This window comes from Culex quinquefasciatus, chromosome 1, assembly GCF_015732765.1.
Source record: "Culex quinquefasciatus strain JHB chromosome 1, VPISU_Cqui_1.0_pri_paternal, whole genome shotgun sequence".
NCBI lineage: Eukaryota > Metazoa > Arthropoda > Insecta > Diptera > Culicidae > Culex > Culex quinquefasciatus.
Genome location: NC_051861.1, coordinates 108,455,212 through 108,476,196, shown reverse-complemented (window position 1 = coordinate 108,476,196; position 20,985 = coordinate 108,455,212). Strand labels below are relative to the sequence as shown.

Genomic DNA, 20,985 nt, shown 5'->3' with positions numbered 1-20,985 from the left:
AAGTTTTTCGCAGAACAAAAGTTGCTCAAAATGACCTCCTGAATGCGGGAAAAATAAATATTCTCGAAAAAAAAAATTTTTTTGGCAGTTATTGAAAATTTGACTTAAAATCAAACTCAGTTTTTTTTAATATTTTCCTTCATTAAATATTTTTACTTTTATATTAGGCTTCCTAGCAGCGTGGTAAAATTCATTCCGGTTTTGGTGGAGTATTGCTAAATAGCTTTTCGTTCAGAGGCTAACATTCCTGTCCCTTACAATTGAGATCTACAAACTGACATGGCGGGCGCCGTTGGTGGCCACTGTTAGCAATCATGGTGTTTTATCTTTTCAGTGCATTCATACGAAGCCTATGATCAGGAAACATGAAATACACAAAACTAAACATCAAACCCTGCGCCAGCATCCAACCAAAATCGTCATCTTACGTGTCGCGTGTGACTGCTGGGACGCCCCCAGGTCTTACACAAAAAAAAACTAAAACGAAACCAACCGGTCAATCCGTCGACTTCGGTGCGGTCAACTCAACCCGAGATATTCGCGGGAGAGACTTTCGGTTCTCCTCGCAGGCAAAGCATTTAACATTTTTTGAGATTTTGTTGTCGTTTGTTTTTTTTTTTTTTGCATTCATCAGTTTCATCGTCCCGTGGTGGTGGCTCGGCGATGATGGGAAAACCCCACGTGACTCGATGGTCAAAATGATTAGACACAATTTAGCGTGTGTACTGTACGTAGCAGTAGTGTGGCAAAAAGAGAGCAATTTCGGCAACAATTATTTATAGACGTGTGCGTTCATCGCACAAAGACGTCGACGTCGAGTTGGAGATTGAAGAATTTCTGAAAAAAAAGAAACAATTTTGAAAATCAATTACAATTTTTTACCCAACATTTCCAACCCTCAATCCCGCTGTACAGGTCAACAATGCAGATCACCCGAGCGCCACACGCACGAGCCAATTGCCAAATGTTGTCCCGAATCACCCCCCCCCCATTTGACGATTCTTTGTTTCGAAACCGCAGATCGTAGTGCGATTCTTCTTTTTTTTTGGCAAGAAATCGGTTGATGATCAACGGGGGTTAACGCATCATCATCGGAAAAAATCCCAACAACAACAAAAAATCTGGTGCTTTATTTCTCTGATGAAGCAATCAGAAAAGACTGCCGATAATTAGAGTCTTCTTGGCGTTCGTTTTTCAATTTTCGCTTTTTGATACCACCTTTTTGAGGTTTGATATCAGCGCTGGTTGAGGGAAAAAGCAATCCAGATTGAAAATTTGATTTTGTTTTCCACGTTTCTCTATGTTTGAAATAGGAAAATGGGGAGGCAAAAGTTACACAATGTTTGTTAATTGAAAATTGCTAGTTTTCTCGCATCATTTTTCTGTTTGCGTGTGTTTTGTTGTTGTTGGTATAGAATGGTTTAGGGTTACCAAATAAAATAATCCCGAATTGAAAAACAGGTTTAAATAACCTGATCCTGATCCTGATTTGCAATTTAAGAATATTAATATATTTCATGAGGAATTTTAAATATTGAAGAAAATATTGTTAAAAATATTTCATGAAGAAATATACTTCGGAAATTGGCAGACTACAATTACAAAAGAAATTGTAGTTTGCCAATTTCCGAAAGTGTATTTCTTCATGAAATATTTTTAACAATATTTTCTTAATTAAATAATAAAAATTTTGTGATTAATTTTCCAAGCGATATTATGGAAATTAAAATGGTTAAAATCACTCATTATTTTGTGTTTTAGTATTTGAGCAATTCTCTGCGAAATCGGTCTTTTTTTAACTTTAATTTTTTTAATCCTGCTGAAACTTTTTTTTGTACCTTCGGTATGCCCAAAGAAGCCATTTTGCATCATTAGTTTGTCCATGTAATTTTTCGTACAAATTTGGCAGCTGAGCAATTCTCTACGAAATCGGTCTTTTTTCTTCAATTTTAATTTTTGTATTTTTTAATCCGACTGAAACTTTTTTGGTGCCTTCAATATGCCCAAAGAAGCCATTTTGCATCATTAGTTTGTCCATATAATTTTCCATACAAATTTGGCAGCTGTCCATACAAAAATGATGTATGAAAATTCAAAAATCTGTATCTTTTGAAGGAATTTTTTGATCGATTTGGTGTCTTCGGCAAAGTTGTAGGTATGGATACGGACTACACTGGAAAAAAATGATACACGGTAAAAAAATTTGGTGATTTTTTTATTTAACTTTTTATCACTAAAATTTGATTTGCAAAAAAACACTATTTTTAATTTTTTTATTTTTGATCAGCTCCTCCGTGTACGCACGAGAGCATGCAGCTAGTGCTCAGTGCTCCATCGTTTTTCGATTTTTTCGCCGTAATTGATTGTGGTTACCCGCGAGTTTGCTTCTCCAGCATGCCAAAGGCCGGCCGTGGCCGTGGCAGTTCGAGTGCGGCCTCGAAAAACCCGCGAAGTTCGTCTACCGGCCGTGTGCAAAAGGTAAACAAACCAGCGCCGTGTCGGCCGCCATCGCGCAGGGGAGCGTCAGCGCTGAAGGCATCGACAAAAGTTACTACATCCTGGATATGTCCCAAGATCACCAGTGCGAACCCGTTCCGGTACTTCCGGTGCCACGACCAGTGGCACATCAACATCCGCCAACATCCCCATCAGGAACGAGTTCCAGATGCTGAGCGACGACGAAGAAAATAACAACTCTGACGGTAGCAGCACTACCGACGACGACGACGACGATGATGGTCGTGCACGGAAAAAGTGCCGACGTCAAAAAAGAACAACTCTCCAGCGGAACGTAGACCACCTCCAATTTTTGTTTTGGACACGTTAGCAGACGATGTTGACGAGTTGCTGGAAGGCCTCGGATATTGTCTGAAAATCGGTAAGTCGGCAGTGCAAGTGATCACACTGACCAAAAAGAATTTTGACCTGGTGTTTGAAGAATTGAAGCGTAGCAACTTCAACTTCTACACATTCAACCCCGAGAAGCCCCCTGTTAAGGTTGTCTTGCAGGGTTATCAAGACCGTCCGATCTCCGACCTGAAGGGTCACCTTTCGGACGCCGGAATAAAACCGCGGGAGATTAAAGTGCTCTCGCGCAAGACAACGGTAACAGGTACACACACACTGTACCTGTTGTACTTCGACCGCGGCACCGTCAAGATCCAAGACCTGCGGCGGACTAAAACGTTGGACGGTTTTTGGGTAAACTGGCGGTTTTACACCAAGAACCCAACGGACGTAGCGCAATGCCACCGTTGCCAGAAATTCGGCCACGGCTCGCGGAACTGCAACCTCCGGCCCCGCTGCGTGAAGTGCGGTGAGTCACACCTCGGAGGCGTGCGCACTGCCACGAAAGGCGGACTTGGGGGAAAACGCAGAACAAACCAAGCCGCGCGTAAAGTGCGCGAACTGTGACGGCAACCATACCGGCAATTACCGCGGATGCGTCGCGCGCAAGGCCTACCTCGAGGAGCAGGAAAGAGAAAAAGAAAGCGTCCCACCCTCCTCAGCGAAGTACGAGCGCAGCCGTTCCTGCAGCTGGACAGCGTACGGTTCCTGCGGAAAACTCAGCGTTCCCTCCTGGTTGGGGGCGTTCGTTCGCCAGCGTGGTCGCTGCCGGTAGCGGCAGTACGGCCCAGCAAGAAGTCACCGGGAAGATCTCTTCACCCTGCCGGAGTTCTTTGCTCTCGCGGGGGAGATGATGACGCGGTTTCGGAGCTGCCGGAACAAGGCAGAACAATTCCTGGCCCTTGGGGAACTGATGATCAAACACATCTACAAAGGATAAATTTTCTGTGATCTAGTATTAAGCTTTCTCTTCCTCTATCCCCTTTCCTTTGCAATTTCTGTAAGTTTTTTTATAGTTTTTCTTACTCTTGCTAGTGCCTTAGTTAAAGAAATAATTGTTCCTAAATGGATTATGATGCAACACACAGCTGTAAGGAACTCCAAAACTCTGTTATGCACTTCAAAATAACTCATTGTATCTTGATTATTCACCAATAAAACCGAATTGAATTGAATTATTTTTTGATATGTTTTAGAGGACATAAAATGCCAACTTTTCAGAAATTTTCAGGTTGTGCAAAAAATCATTGACCGAGTTATGAATTTTTTAATCAATACTGATTTTTTCAAAAAATCGAAATATTGGTTGGTTTTTGCTTCTTCGGACTTTGTTGATACGACCTTTAGTTGCTGAGATATTGCAATGCAAAGGTTTAAAAACAGGAAAATTGATGTTTTCTAAGTCTCACTCAAACAGAGCCCACCATTTTTTAATGTCGATATCTCAGCAACTAATGGTCCGATTTTCAATGTTAATATATGAAACATTTGTGAAATTTTCCGATCTTTTCGAAAACATTATTTTCAAAATTTTCAAATCAAGACTAACATTTTAAAAGGGCGTAATATTGAATGTTTGGCCCTTTTGAAATGTTAGTCTTGATTTGAAAATAATGTTTTCGAAAAGATCGAAAAATTTCACAAATGTTTCATATATTAACATTGAAAATCGGACCATTAGTTGCTGAGATATCGACATTAAAAAATGGTGGGCTGTTTGGGTGAGACTTAGAAAACATCAATTTTCCTGTTTTTAAACCTTTGCATTGCAATATCTCAGCAACTAAAGGTCGTATCAACAAAGTCCGAAGAAGCAAAATATAGAGAATTTTCTCAGCTTTTCAAAAATATTTTTTCCAAAAGTGTGCAAACATGTGCACTAATTTAAAAAAATGAAAAACTGCCTAAATTTTCAAAAAAGTCACCTAAATATGGATTTAACTTGAAAACGGTGCACTTTATCAAAATTTTACTTCAGTACTTTTTGATTGCAAATTAGATTTTACATCGAAAAATGAAGTTGAAAAAATTTTGCGACCAATATTTCGATTTTTTGAAAAAATCAGTATTGATTAAAAAATTCATAACTCGGTCAATGATTTTTTGCACAACCTGGAAATTTCTGAAAAGTTGGCATTTTTTTTTGCAAATCAAATTTTAGTGATAAAAAGTTAAATAAAAAAATCACCAAATTTTTTTTACCGTGTATCATTTTTTTCCAGTGTAGTCCGTATCCATACCTACAACTTTGCCGAAGACACCAAATCGATCAAAAAATTCCTTCAAAAGATACAGATTTTTGAATTTTCATACATCATTTTTGGATGGACAGCTGCCAAATTTGTATGGAAAATTATATGGACAAACTAATGATGCAAAATGGCTTCTTTGGGCATACCGAAGGCACCAAAAAAGTTTCAGTCGGATTAAAAAATACAAAAAAAAAATCGAATGACTGAAATCCTAGAGAACTGCTCAGCTATCCATACAAAAATGATGTATTAATATTCAAAAATCTGTATCTTTTGAAGGAATTTTTTGATCGATTTGGTGACTTCGGCAAAGTTGTAGGTATGAATACACTGAAAAAAAAATATAATTTTTTATTTTAAAACTTGATTTGCAAAACATACTATTTTTTATAATTTTTAGATACCAACTTTTCAGAAATTTCTAGATCGGGCGAAAAATTTTTGACCGAGTTATAAGTTTATGAAAATCGAAATATTGGTAACAAAAAAAAATCAACTTCATTTTCGATGTAAAACCGAATTTGCAATCAAAAAGTACTTTAGTGAAATTTTGATAAAGTGCTTAGTTTTCAAGTTGAATCCATTTTTAGGTGACTTTTTTGAAATAGTTGCAGTTTTCCATTTTTTTAAATAAGTGCACATGTTTGCCCACCTCTGAAAAAATATTTTCAAAATTTTTAAACCAAGGCTAACATTTAAAAAGGGCGTAATATTGAATTTTTGGCCCTTTTGAAATGTTAGTCTTGGTTTAAAAATTGTAAAAATATTTTTTTCGAAAAGATCGAAAAATTTCACGAATGTTTCATATTTCAACATTGAAAATCGGACCATTAGTTGCTGAGATATCGACATAAGAAAATGGTGTGTTGTTTGGGTGGGACTTAGAAAACATCAATTTTCCTGTTTGTAAACCTTTGCATGGCAATATCTCAGCAACTTAGGGTCGTATCAACAAAGTTCAAAAATGCAAAATATAGAGAATTTTCTCAGCTTTTCAAAAATATTTTTTTCAAATGTGGGCAAACATGTGCACTAATTTTAAAAAATGGAAAACTGCGACTATTTTCAAAAAAGTCACCTAAAAGTGGATTTAACTTAAAAACTATGCACTTTATCAAAATTTCACTGACTTTTTGATTGCAAATTCGGTTTTACATCAAAAATGAAGTTGAATTTTTTTTGCTACCAATTTTTCGATTTTTTGAAAAAAAACAGTATTGATTGAAAAATTCATAACTCACTCAAAGATTTTTTACTCAACCTGGAAATTTCTGAAAAGTTGGCATTTGATGTCCTCTAAAACATATCAAAAAATAAAAAAAATAAAAATAGTATTTTTTTGCAAATCAAGTTTTAGTGACAAAAAGTTAAATAAAAAATCACAAAAAAAATTTTTACCGTGCATCATTTTTTTCAATGTGGTCCATATCCATACCTACAACTTTTCCGAAGACACCAAATCGATCAAATAATTCCTTCAAAAGATACAGATTTTTTAATTTTTATGCATCATTTTTGTATGGCTGCCAAATTTGTATGGAAAATTATATGGACAAACTAATGATGCAAAATGGCTTCTTTGGGTATACCAAAGGCACCAAAAAAAGTTTCAGCCGGATTAAAAAAACACAAAAAAAATTAATAACCGAAATCTCAGAGAATTGCTCAAATATAGCTATTTTCAAAAATACTCATAATTTCAAAATTTGCTAAATGCGATATTTTGTATGCTCTTTAACTTTGTTAGAGGTTTTTTAAAACACTTAAATTTTCACAAAATACCTTATTTTTATCGAAAAACTTTTTTTTTAAATATGCAATATGGGTATCAAGCAAAGCAGAATTTTGTATGCTACATAAAAAAATTGCTTGGTTTGATGATACCCAAATTTGAATATTGAAACCCATATTGCGAATTTTAAAACTTTGAGTTATTTCAAAAACTGCCCATACAAAAAAAAATATGTATGGAGCGTAGACAATCGCCATACCCCCTCCCCCTCTCTCCTGTCCACGTGGTTTATGGATGATCCCTATACAGCAATTCCATTTGAAAGCCCGATCAGTAAAAAAAATGTGCTAGGGTGGTCCCAAAAATGGCAATTTTCGTAAATTTTCGCTAAAACTACATTTTTCAAAAAATCATAACTCCACGCCATTTCATCCGATTTTAGCTGTCTTGGACGCAAATGAAAAGTGATAATTTGGTTTTTTTAGGAAAAAAAAGTCTAAAGAACAAACAATCTAGAGCAACATTTAAGAAGGTCGAATGAAACTTTAAAATGCCGTTTTGACGGTTTCTGGACCAAAGAGCCTATGTCTGAAAACATTTTTGTCGGATTCCTTGGACAATTTTACGTAACATACTCGAAAATGGGAAGTGTTCATTAACAGGAATTTGATTTTTGTAGGTTACCCTAATGGCCAAACAAAAAAATACAGGTCTAATTATTTTGGCCAAGGAACCCCCAGAAAAATTTTGAGCCCGATCGGAGAACTTTTTTTCGGTTTAGGCTCTTTTCAAATTGAATTGCAATTTGTATATATCTATTTTGAAAATTCGGAATTTTGAGTGTGGAAGCGAAATTTTGAATGCATTTTCACATTTTTATTTAATTTAAATACTCATTATTTTTATTAAATACTCATACTAATACCGATTTTTAATTACTCATAATTAAGTTTTTTGCAAAATTATAAACTTTACCGTATTTTTTTTCGAAAACACTCTAATCATAATGATGACGATTAACGACACTAACGATTGGACTAGTATTTGCTGTGAAAAAGCTTCTGAAAGAAATACAAATCAATAGGAAAAGTTATGTTTGCTGAATGCGACCCCAAAAAACGTCAAATATTGTAATGCCGCTATCTCAGCAGCTAAAAGTCCAACTTTCAATATACAAATTTGAACATTCGGAAAGTTTTCTGATCTTTCAAATATTTTTTTAAAATAAAATTTGAAGCTCTTTTTTTCAAATATTAATAAAATACTAGATTTGCCGAACAACAACAACTTTGCTGAAGACACTAAATTGATATGAAAATCCTTTTTCTTTTGCTGAGTTCCAATTTTAGAATATTGTGAAAGCACTTTGGTATGCCCCTTAAGTTTTATGGAGACTTGTATGAAGAACTCAATGTTTCAAAATACTTTATTTGGACTTAGTAAATAGATGGAAATTGAACAAAAATTCATCCAAACCAAGTAATACAAAATAAAAATTCGCAAGAAAAAAAATATTTGTAAAAATTTTAGATAATTTTTCTAACAGATTTTTTTCTAACCTATTTGGTAATTCAACAGAGTATGTATTTATTAGTGTGCTCATTAGTATATATTGTGAACCAATTGAAAGCGCGTGGTTTTCTCATTTGTAAAATAGAAAATGTAGTTCCTCAGTCAACCAAACCAAGTCAACCAGCCAACACACTTCCGCCAGCAGCAACTTCCACCTTCTAGCAGTAGGCCTAGTGAGCTGTTTTGTTGACGTTTGATTTCCTACTCCCAACCCACAATCGCTCCCTGCTGTTTCTGTCTCAGTAGAGAAACAAGCCCAGTTTGAATTTTGCCAACTTTTGGCCGCCAGCTCGCGCGCAACGCAATTCAAATTAATTTCGTTTTCTTTCATTTTACCTGGTTTCGTTACAACAACACAAACGCAATAAACAGACACACACTCAGCCACAGACCAAGACAAAAAACAGGCCTACGAACCAGGAGAGACGACCGCCGACCAGCTCTCGTGTGGGATTTCATTGAGGAAATTCGCGACGACTTCATTCACCGCGTGGACTCAGGTGACTTTCTACCGGTGCGGGGATTAGCCGCAGCAGGTGCACCACGAACGTAACCGTAGCCAGCCGGAAGGTCGTCGCCGTATGGGGCATCAACGCAACTTGAGGAGACGTAGAAATGTACGTATGAAGACACAGCTGACACGTTTTATTTTATGAGTTTGAGTGTTTGTTTTTTTTATTGAACGAGAGTTGACCCCAAATAACTGAATCTCCTTACTATCTCTAAACAATACTGGACGACACCCCATCCGTGACTCCGCGAATTGACCCCGAAAAACCACTCCACCGCGGTACTACATTCCTTGACCATGTATGGACTATCTTTATTACTGCTGCTGCTGCAACCTTACGGTTAGTTTCTGCGCAGAGAGTTGGCACTTTTTGGCACATGCTGCCCGAATGCATCAACTCTCTTCGATTGGGAGGGGGGATGTTTTGCATAACACTGAGGGTAGTGTAGTGATCGAGCAGGACTTTCTGGTTTTTTCTATCGCATTTTGCAGGTTGTGAAATCTCTATTGAGTGGTTAATTCGCCAATTTGTTTGGTTATTAAATTTATAGCGTATTGAAATTAGAGCTATTTTTTGATTTTTTAGGCTGCAGCATATATATATTTTTCAAATTTTTTGACAAGGGGTGACATAAACTTGGAAAATGTATGTCAGGCGTAATTTATTTTTAAATCAAGTGCAACTAATACAAAATTGTTGTGATAGTGTTTTCCAATAATTATTCCTCCAACTTCACTCAGGTTTGTAATCCAAATGTCATGCGTTTGAATCCCGAGGTGGAAGGTTTCTTCGTGCAAAATAAGTTTGAGGCTCAGTCCATGAGAAATTGTTGCGTATAGCTTGTAAATAAATATCGATTTGTCGATTTTAAATATTATTACAGTTTTAAACTTAAGTATAATTTGAACGTTTTATAACACATTTCCAAAAATGTTTAAAGACAGTTCTGACGAATTGGCCCGCGGGCCATACATTGGTCACCCCTGAACTAAAAGGTCTATTTAAAAGCTTTAACAGGCATCTGAGCAAAAGATGTTGAATCAACATTAGAAAAAAAAAATTTTCATCAAATTATCGTAAAAACGTGCAACTGTGAAGGACAAATATTCTAATGAGTTCTTGGATTTTTTCTCCAAAAAATACTAAACAAAACCTAATAACCAAAGTATGAAAAATATAAAGAATATCAAAAATACCAAAAATAGCACAACATCACAAAAAAATTCTAGAAAAAATTATGAAACATTCCAAAAATTTCAAAATTACCAAAATGGTTTCAAAATACAAAAAACTACAAAAATACCAATATCTACAAAAAAAATACCAAAATACTAGAAATCCCAAAAGTACCAAAATATATCAAAAATGTCATAAATACCAAAAGTATCAAAAATCTAAATTACAAAAAATAAATCACACATGCCAAGAATATAAAAAAATAAAAATCACAAAAAAAAAAAAATACAAAATTACCAAAATTACTAAAATATTTCGAAAATATACAAAAAAAAACCAAAAACATATTTTTGTAATAGCAATAACGCAAGCAAGGCTACAAAAAACAATAAAAAACTACTAAAATTGATTAAAAAAACGGAAATATGAAAAATTTTCAAAAAATATTAATAACAAAAAAGCCAAAACCAGAAAAAAAAACACATTAAAAATAACTTAAGTACAAAAAAATATTTTTTTTTTTAATATAAGACTGGTACAAATATTTTTAAAAGTTTTTGTCAGTTTTTGTTTTTACAATAAACTTCAAAATTTCAATGAAAATTCAAGTGCAACCAGCTGAAATCAAATTAAAATACATTCTCCTGCGTTTAAAATCATTTTTAGCATGTTTGGGTTTAGCAAAAAATCTTAAGATTTTTTGAAATTTTTCAATGCAAAATCTTTTTTTTCGATACAATTTTTGTTTTTGTCAGATCTTAGATTTTTTGAAAACTGATGATAGCAAAACAACTGAACTAGTGTAAAATGCATTTTAAAACACTTTTTTTTTCATTTAAATGTGAAGACTATGGTTTGTTATTTAAATTTTTATATTTTTTTTTTTTGACCCCCCCCCCCCCCCCTTGACCTCGACTAGGGCCGAGGGACAAAAACTTTTTTAAATATTTGCATCCGCCTAACCAAAAATAACAAAAAAGGTCAGAAATACCAAAAATATAAAATATACCAATAGACACATAAAAACCTGAAACTAAACTGAATTATATAAAAAAATACCTACAAATATTTGTCACTTTTCTCCTTCGATCGGGCCGAAAAATCAAGGGGCAAAAACATTTTTTTTAAATTTTAATGGAAATTCAAGTGCGATCAACTTAAATCAATTGAAAATGCATTTTCCTCCATTAAGAATCATTTTTAACATGTTTGGGTTTTATCAAAAATCGAGGTACAGTACCGCAAACATTTTTTTACGCTAAAATTTGTTGGTTTCATCATATGGACAAAAACTTTGAAAAATATTTGCATCTGCCTAAAGTACCAAAAATAAACAATAAATATAAAATAATTCAAAAAAAAAATCAGAGTGTACCAATAATAAAAATAATTAAAAAAAAAACAAATATTGCAATAAAAAAATATAAAAAATACCAATAATATCAAAATACCGAATATGCTAAAAATAAAAATAAACTAAATATTTATTTATTACAATTTTATGTAACACATAAAAACACAAAAAAAATTAAAAAATACACAAAACATACAAAATTACCAGAAATTGCAAACCAAAAATACAAAAATTACTGAAATTACTAAAAATTGCCAAAAATAAACAAAATTACAAAATATAAAATAAAAACTAAAATAACTGAAAATTACCAAAAAAAAAATACTAAAAATTGCCAAAAAATACTGAAAAAAAATTACCAAAAAAAATACTAAAGGTTACCAAAAATAACGAATATCACAAAAATAACAACATTTGTTAAATGCCAATAATACCAAAAATATCAAAATACCGAATATACTAAAAATAACCTAATATTTATTTATTATAATTTCATGTAATACATAAAAATACAAAAAATAAAATTTAAAAAAAAAACACAAATATACAAAATTAGCAGAAATTGTAAAAAAAAATTAAAAACGAAAATGACTAGAATTAGGCCGTTGCAAATATTTTTTCAAGTTTATGTCCCTCGGCTCTGACCAAAGCCGAGAGGGGGGTACAGTTGCTTTCCAATCATTTGTTTTAAAAATATCGAGGTATTGACGTAATTTTTTTCGCAATTTTTTTTTCGCAAAAAAAAAACTTTTCGTGGGACTGTACATTGGCATTTCATGAAAATTCTAAATGTTTTCAAAGGAGTTTAAACATGCTAAATATGATTATAAACGCGGGAAAATACATTTTAACTGGTTTTCTGTTGATTAAACTTTAATTTTCATTAAAATTTTGAAGTCTTTCGAAAACATATTTTTTTGCCCCCTGATTATCCAGGCCAACTTTGAAGGGAGACCGACATAACTTTGAAAAATATTTGCAACGGCCTTATTAAAAAAAAACAAAATTACAAAAATAAAAAAAACCTAAATTACTGAAAAAATACCAAAAAATACTAAAAATTACCATTAAATACTAGAAATTACCATAACATACCTAAATTACCCAAAAATACTAAAAGTTACCAAACAAGTAAATTACCAAAAAAAAAAATAAGTTGCCAAAAATTTAAATTACTAAAAATGTAAACCACTAAACATTTAAACTACCGTCATCAGGGGTTACATTGGATCTAGGGGGTGAGATTGGGTCATTCAAAAAAGCTGAAATTTGTATGAACCAATCTCACTCCCCAGACCCAATGTCACCCCTGATGACGGTACCAAAAAATTAAATTACCAAAAATTACAAATATCACAAAAATTACAAAATTTGCAAAATTCCAAACATTTCAGAGTGTGCAAAAAAAATAAATAAAAAAAACAAAAATACCGATAATACCAATGATATCAAAATACCGAATATACTAAAAAATACAATATTTATTTATGAAAATTTTAAAACAAAACACAAAAAAATAAAATAAAAAACACAAAAATACAAAATTACCACAAACTGCAAAAATAAACAAAAAATACTGAAATTACTAAAACTTACTAAAAATAAAAAAAAAACAAAAAGTACTCAAAAATTCCAAAAAGTACTCAAAATTACCAAAAATTTAAATTATCAAAAATTTAAATTACCAAAAAATTATACTGCCAAAAATAACAAATATCACAAAAATTACAAAATTTGCAAAAAATTAAAAACTACAGAAATTATTAGAATGTTTAGGATCACATAAAAATAGTTTGTTTTTTTAGTGAAATTTCGAGAAAAAATTATAAATTTCGTGAATTTTTGGATATTTTGGAAACTTATGATTGCGAATCAAATCGACTGATGTTATGCATTGTAAAACACTTTTTTCGCTCAAATGTTGAAACAATGACTTGTAATTTCAATTTTCATACATTTTTCGTCATTGGTCAGAGTCGAGGGGCATAAACTTAAAACAAATATTTGAAATGGCCTAAACAAAATTTTAAATTTGGTTCAGGCTATTTTTATTTATTGGCATTAAAAGTTGGACACTTTTTTTTTATTGTAGTTTTTTTTTTCAAAAAATAAACCCATTTTCCGATTATTATTTTTTTTTTTCAAATAACCCAATTTTTAAGTCGATCTACACCTTTGCCGAAGATACAGAATTTATCAGAAAAGCCGTTCTCTAGATACAGATTTTTGAATATTTCATAAGCCTTTTTGTTTGGACAGCTGCTAAAACAGAATGAAAATTTGTGTGGACAACCTAAGGATGAAAAATTACTTTTAGAAAAATCTTACACAAAGTTTTATCCAAATCAAAAAATCTATTCTGACACAAACGCAGTCCGTCCGCACCTGAAAATGTATTACAAAAATTAATGCGGCCAGCCCGACTGCGTTGTGTTTACCGCAGAGAGGATTCTGATAACGGAACACTTTTCACAGAATCTACAGGGGAGGAAGGATGCCTGGACATACCGTACCAAACGCTCCAAATAACAAATAACAAAAAATAAATAAGCTTTTATGTTGCTCAACCTTTCTAGAACAATATTGTCTCCAAGTCACCAAATATCTGTGCCCATTACTCCTGTACCGATGACTAAACCCAGTTCGCGATCACCACCGTATCGCCACAGCTTTCAGCATCCTCTCTGATGCCCCTTCGGCATGACTAGTTGCTTGCACACATTACCCAGTATACCAAAAACCTCATTTGAATGTTTAATGTTCATATATCTCTGTATGTTTCTTCTCTTCTCTCCGATTTTCTTCCATATATGTCCTGGCGATCGTTACTTGCACGTTCAACCACGAACCAAAACAACAACAATCATCACAACAACAACAACATCACCACGAATCACAACACGACCCGCATCAGTAGAAGTGGCAGTAGTAGTAGTAGTAACAACACCAGCTGGTCGAACCCCGGCGACGATCCAGCAGAATAATTGGCCGGTCCAGCGCAAGAATCTCCGCAACCTACGCCCCGTCGTAATACTCAACTCAACACTCGGCGGAAAAAAAGGATTTTATGAGCTGTGATTTACTCGACTCTTGGAATCGCGATTGCATTTGTTTTTAAAAATTCGTCAACTCTGTATTTAATTCGTTGAATCTCTATTGCATTTCATTTTATTTAAAAAAATATTGTGTGTGCCTAAAATCGTGTTTGTATTAGTTTGTAATTGGTAGAGTTGTAATTCTACGAAGTCCGCAAAAAACAACGTAATTTTACATAGCATCTTATGTAAGAAAATAGGACCCAGTTTGTAAAGCAATTGTGTGTGTGATTACCGTGTTGAAGAAGAAGTGAAATCCGGCCAAGGTCGTCCACGTAGCTGCAAAGAGCTGTGTTTGTGCCATCCTTTCAAGAGTGTTCGGATCGGAGACCGGAAGCAGCAGCAGCAGCACCACCACCACGATGGACAGTCCCGGCGCTGTGGGAAGGCGTCGCGGCAACTCGCGGATCAATGCCGAGGACCAGGCGCTCGACCAGATCGCGAAGGAGGTGAGTACGCGCGAGCCGCACTTTCGATTTCAACGGTTTGGTTTTATTGCGGGTCGTGAAGTGGACTTCCGATTACGAGCTAAGTGCGGGGTTTTTTTTTGAAAATGGTTGAATGGTTCTCTCACTCTGGCGCTTGTGTTTGAGGAGGGGTAGCCGAAATCGTTAAGAGTGTTGCTGGCCGCTGTATATTTATTTACTTTTGGCGGTCTGAATGAAACAGATCAAGGTCTTCGGAATGTTTGTGTTTGTTTTGGTAGATTGTTGTTGCAGACTGCAGTGCAGTTGTAAGGCTGAACAATGTTTGAAGTACATGTTCGAAGATAAGACGACTAGACGACATTTGGAACGGCTTGGCTTAAAATTTATTGAATGGTTGAAAACACTCAAATTCCTTAACATAGGTCACATCTTTATTAACATCTATAATACTTTTGCACAGTAAAAAATATCATAGTAAAATATATCGGGGAATGGTGTCAAAAAATGTATTAAAAAATATAAATATGTAAATTTACACCTTTTTACGTGTAATTTTACATATTCGAGGTAAAAATAAATAGAGAAAAAAGGTTGGTTGAAAAAATGCCCAATACAATATAACCATAAACTTGTTCAACCATACAAAAATATGTTTAACTGAGTGTGTTCCCTGGTTGCTAAAGTGTATTTATCATGTCCATTTCAACGGAAAGAAAAAAACAAAAAACGGAATTTTACATCATAAATTATGTAACACTTGTGCACGTCATACAAATTTATATTTCAAACCAATTTGATGTAAACTTGCAACATAGCATAGTAAAAACTTGATGATACGTGTGATTTATACGATTACGTCAAATTTCAAGATTACATCCACCGAGTTAACATTACATTTGTGTGAAGTAAATTTACACGTTTTTTTTGCTGTGTGCAAAATCCAGCGCTTAAATTTTCAGAAACTGCCGGTTAAACATTAGATTGCCAAGTTTGCAATGTTTGCGATTTATAAGATAGGTAATTCAAGTATCTCTCAGAAGAAGTATAGCTAGGTGATTTTGGAAATCGATGCGATTAAAATTAGCAATCTCCAGTTCTATCCCTCCAAAATGGTGTTGCATTTTTACCGGGTTAACAAGAGCTTTTAAATTTACTACTTATTAGTTATGTCTTTTCAAACCTCTTCCAGAAATCTAGCATCTAAATCAAGACCAAACTAAAATAAAACCCAAACAGATCGAACTGACCAAAAATGACCAAAATAAAAAATGACCAAACTGTTCAAACTGATCAAAATTGCCAAAATGATCAAAATAACTTAAATGACCTAAATTATCAAAATTACCTAATTGACATAAATTTCATAAAAATTACATAAAAATGACTTAAATGACCAAAATGACCAAAATGCCAAATGACTAAAATGACCAAAATTACCAAAATAACCTAAATGGCCAAAATTACCTAAATAATCAAAATGACCAAAATGAGCTCATGACCAGAATGATCAAAATGACCAAAACAACCAAAATTTCCAAAATGACCTAAATGACCTAAATGACCTAAATGACCTAAATGACCAAAATGGCCAAAATGACCAAATTGACCAAAATGATCTAAATGGGCTAAATGACCAAAATGGGCTAAATGACCAAAATTGGCTGAATGACCAAAATGATCAAAATGGCCTAAATGACCGAAATAATCAAAATGACCAAAATGACCAAAATGATCAAAATGATCAAAATGATCAAAATGACCAAAATGACCAAAACGACCAAAATGACTGAAATAATAAAAATTACTAAAATGATAAAATTTAACTAAATGACCTAAATGACCTAAACGAAACGTCCAAAATGATAACAAATACCTAAATGTTAAATGACCTAATTAACCAAAACGACCTAAACGACCGAAACGACCTAAATGACCAAAATGTTCGAAATAATCAAAATGACCAAAATGACCAGAATGACCTAAATGACAAAACTAACCTAGATGATCAAAATGACCGAAATGACCAAAATGATCGAAATGACCGAAATGACCAACATTACAAATAACAAAATTACAAAAAAAACATTTTTGCCTTCCTCACCTTCCTGAGGAAAGGCTTTAAAATCACTCGAAAAATGAACTTCTTAATTCGACCTCGTAGACCCACCTTCATGTATACCTATCGACTCAGAATCAAATTCTGAACAAATGTCTGTGCGTGTGTCTGGATGTGAGTCCGTGCACCGAAAAATATGCACTCGATTATCTCCGGACTGGCTGAACCAATTTGGACCGTTTTGGTCTCATTTGATTTGTCTTGGGGTCCCATAAGACCCTAGTTAATTTCATAACGTTTAGTTAAGTACTTCAAAAGTTATGCTTAAAAAACGATTCTGGCTGAAGTTTGAAAGATTGTAAAAAGGGTGGTTTTTGTAAGAAAACCCGTCTGATCATACATTTTTAGAAAGGTATTTAAAAGACCTTTCTAATGAGCCCAAAACATTGAAGATCTGATAGCCCTATCAAAAGTTATGAGCACTTAAGTGTCATTTGTACACATTTCGGAGGCCGGTTCTCAAATATTTTGATGAAATTGTTGGCCGGGTCCATAATGCGACCCGTCGTTAGTCGGATAATTGAAAGACCTTTCTAATGAGCCCAAAACATTGAAGATCTGATAACCCTATCAAAAGTTATGAGCACTTAAGTGTTATGTGTACACTTTTTGGAGGCCGGATCTCTGTTATTTTGATGTAATGACGTTCGGAACCATCGTCCGAACAAGCGTTAGTCTGATAATTTAAAGACCTTTCAAATGAGATTGTTATATTGATGATCTGATAACCCTATTAATTGTTATACGCCGATAAGCCATACAGTAAAACAGTTTTTCCAATTTCCCATTTTTCAACTTTATTTTACGACTTAAATTGATTTTTTTCTCACCATCTTATTTCTGATTCATAATTTTCACTTCCTCCTTCTTCAGCGTCACAATCTCGTCAAATAACTTGCGCAGCTCATCGCAGGTCGCGTGAAACAGTTTCGAATCAGCCTCCGGACTGCGTTTGGCCGCTTCCTGCTCCTTGAAAGCGACCGTGTTCTGCCGGAAGACTTAAATGTAAATAAACTTCTTCAAAATTAGTTTGAAACTCACCGTGTATAGATTTCCTCCTTGGAGCTACGGTACGGTTCCGTCACTGATGTCGATTTCCTGCGTTTCTTGTCCGTGGGCTCGTGGTCGTTGGAGTCGGTTTTGTTGACCATTTTGGGAGGATTTTATTTAAATTTGAGTGAAACTTCGAGCAGCCACAAATTTTGAAATCAAGCCGACTTTTTGCGTGACAGCAAAGCTGTCAAACCGGCTTTGGTGAGAAGGGTTCGTTTCCAATGCGGATGAGATTTTCTGAAGGGATCAAAGTTTATGAAAATCCGTTAATTGGGTCCTAAAATTAAGCTTTAATAGGGTCCTAAAATAAGTCTAGATGGCTGATATTATTGCTCAAAACCGAGCTCAAAACGATAAAGCTCATGAGGAGCCGAATACACGCGGCTTGCTCGGAGTTGGTAGGGGTGGGAATATTATGTTAAGTGACTAAATGGAATGAGAAAGGGGGAAGGGTGCTGTTTTGGCCTCTTTTGTTTTCTTCTGCCTGAACTCGTTGTCCAGCTGTTATTTGTTTAAAAAATACTATTTATACAGCAATTCCCCACGAAAACAGCATGGAAAAAAACAAAAGTGCTCGGATCGGGCTCAAAATTTTTCTGGGGGTTCCCTGGCCGAAATAATTAGACCCGTAGTTTTTTGTTTGGCCATTAGGGTGACCTACGGCGTGTTAGGGTGGTCTGAAAAATGGCCATTTGCGTCGATTTTTTCAAAAACCACTTTTTTCGAAAAATCATAACTCATCGCCATTTTAACCGATTTCAATTGTCTTATACGCAAATGAAAGGTGATAACACAGACAAACAGACGGGACACTCGAGTGCCGAACCATCGTCCTCCAAAAACGGTTATTTCAAATACAATTTTGTTTCGGCATCCACTCACCCGGCGCTGATGGCGCTGCTGTCGTGACAGCTCGCCCGTCTATTCTCAGTGTGTGTGAAGCGTGTTTTTGTTTTTCAGTTGAGCGTGATCTTGTGCGAAGCAGCAAATGAGAGCACAAATAATATTTATGGAATTCTGGAATTCTAACCGTGAATCACAATCCAGGCTTTCCAGGACAAAATTGGGGCAGTCTTGGCCATAGCCTCTTCCCCACTAATAACCCGGTAGGCCTGCCTGCCAATGTCGAGGTTGCTGCTGAGGCGCCGGCTACTGCGGAGGAAGCCAGATCCTGTGGTGGAGTTACTCCTTCGGAGCAACCTGCTTACCCTTCGTGGACTGCTGCTCAGATTGCTGCTGCTGGTCGTCCTTTGGCTTTTTGGCGATGTTGCGCCACTCAATCTTTTCCAGTTCAGTTTCTGTGGTTCTGTTTCGATGTAAATTTTGCGGTAGCGTTTTTTGGAATCTTTGCCACTTTTTGCTTTTGTTGTTTGATGCAACTTAACTGCGCCGTGGACACGTTCCCCGTGGAAATTTCTGAAACGCCCATCGTGGGGATTATTTCTGGTAGGTTTGAATTGGATTTATCTATTTCGGCGGCCACTACTGATGTTTTCGTGACCAGGGGCATCTTGTTGATAATGGTGTTAGGTGTAATGATTCGAGGTTTCGGTGGAGGAGAAATCTTCGACAGAACTTGGTAGCTACTGGGAGGACCAGTTATTTGATCTCTGTCGGTTGCGGTTGATTCGAGGTTTCGGTGGAGGAGAAATCTTCGACAGAACTTGGTAGCTACTGGGAGGACCAGTTATTTGATCTCTGTCGGTTGCGGTTGTGGTGCGTCGTTGCTGGTGCTGCCGCATGAATTGGCTCATAAGGTTCTGCTATTGGAAACGGAACCATCTTCGGCCTTCGGTGTTGATTTTTATTCTTTTCATCGATTAGCAACAACAAAATTATTTCGATCAGCTGTTGATGTTTACAATCGTTTAGGCTTGATTGTCTCACGCATACACTGACGTGGCACGTGACAGTAACGGGTTTGTATTGGTATGTTTGGGTTGCGCTTCGGCATCAGCTCACCAGGCAGCGCTGGTGTCGCCGTGATTTGGTGATTTGATGAAGGACGATGGATTTCAAAAATAATTTGTATAGAGAGTCACGTCTGTTTGTCTGTGGTGATAAGTTGGCCTTTCAAAGAAAAATAATAAGAAGTTTCAAAAATCTAGCCTAACATATGAAAAGGGCGAATGAAACTTTAAAATGCCGTTTTGACGGTGTCTGGACCAAAGAGCCTATGTCTGGAAATATTTTTACCAGATTCCCCGGACATTTTTACATAACATACTAAAAAATGGGAGGAGTTCATTAACAGGATTCCGAGATATGATTTTTTGAAAATAAAATCCGCGTTTCTTGACGCGCCGCGCGCAAAAACCGGAGAATGACGAAATTGGCAAAAAATCAACTTTTTTCACTAAAACTGCGATAACTTCAAAATTTCAGCGATGACCTATACATGTCTGGATACCAAAAGTTGCGTCTTTTAATTACAAAAATTTTGGTACCCAAACATCTATAGCTCATTGCTGAAATTTTGAAGTTATCGCAATTTTAGTGTAAAAAGTTTTGCGCGCGGCGCGTCAAAAAACACGGATTTTATTTTCAAAAAATCATATCTCAGAATCCTGTTAATGACCTCCTCCCATTTTTCAGTATGTTATGTAAAAATGTCCGGGGAATCCGATAAAAATATTTCCAGACATAGGCTCTTTGGTCCAGACACCGTCAAAACGGCATTTTAAAGTTTCATACGCCCTTTTCATATGTTAGGCTAGATTTTTGAAACTTCTTATTATTTTTCTTTGAAAGGCCAACTTATCACCTTTCATTTGCATATAAGACAATTGAAATCGGTTAAAATGGCGAGGAGTTATGATTTTTCGAAAAAGTGGTTTTTGCGAAAATC

General features: G+C 35.1%; 1 protein-coding gene across 5 annotated transcripts in view; it reads left to right on the top strand.

Moving 5' to 3' along the window:
- LOC6036978 (leucine-rich repeat flightless-interacting protein 2) overlaps window positions 1–20,985 on the top strand; it is a 122,689-nt gene that overhangs the window by 5,965 nt on the left and 95,739 nt on the right. For 3 of the 5 annotated variants that reach the window (XM_038249403.1, XM_038249410.1, XM_038249406.1), the window contains exon 2: window positions 14,363–14,989. In XM_038249403.1, coding sequence (XP_038105331.1) covers window positions 14,903–14,989 — 87 coding nt within the window. In that variant the 5' untranslated portion in view covers window positions 14,363–14,902. Of the gene's footprint in view, window positions 1–8,775; window positions 9,021–14,359; window positions 14,990–20,985 lie in introns of all 5 variants that reach the window. The other 2 variants (XM_038249404.1, XM_038249405.1) reach the window with 2 other exon arrangements.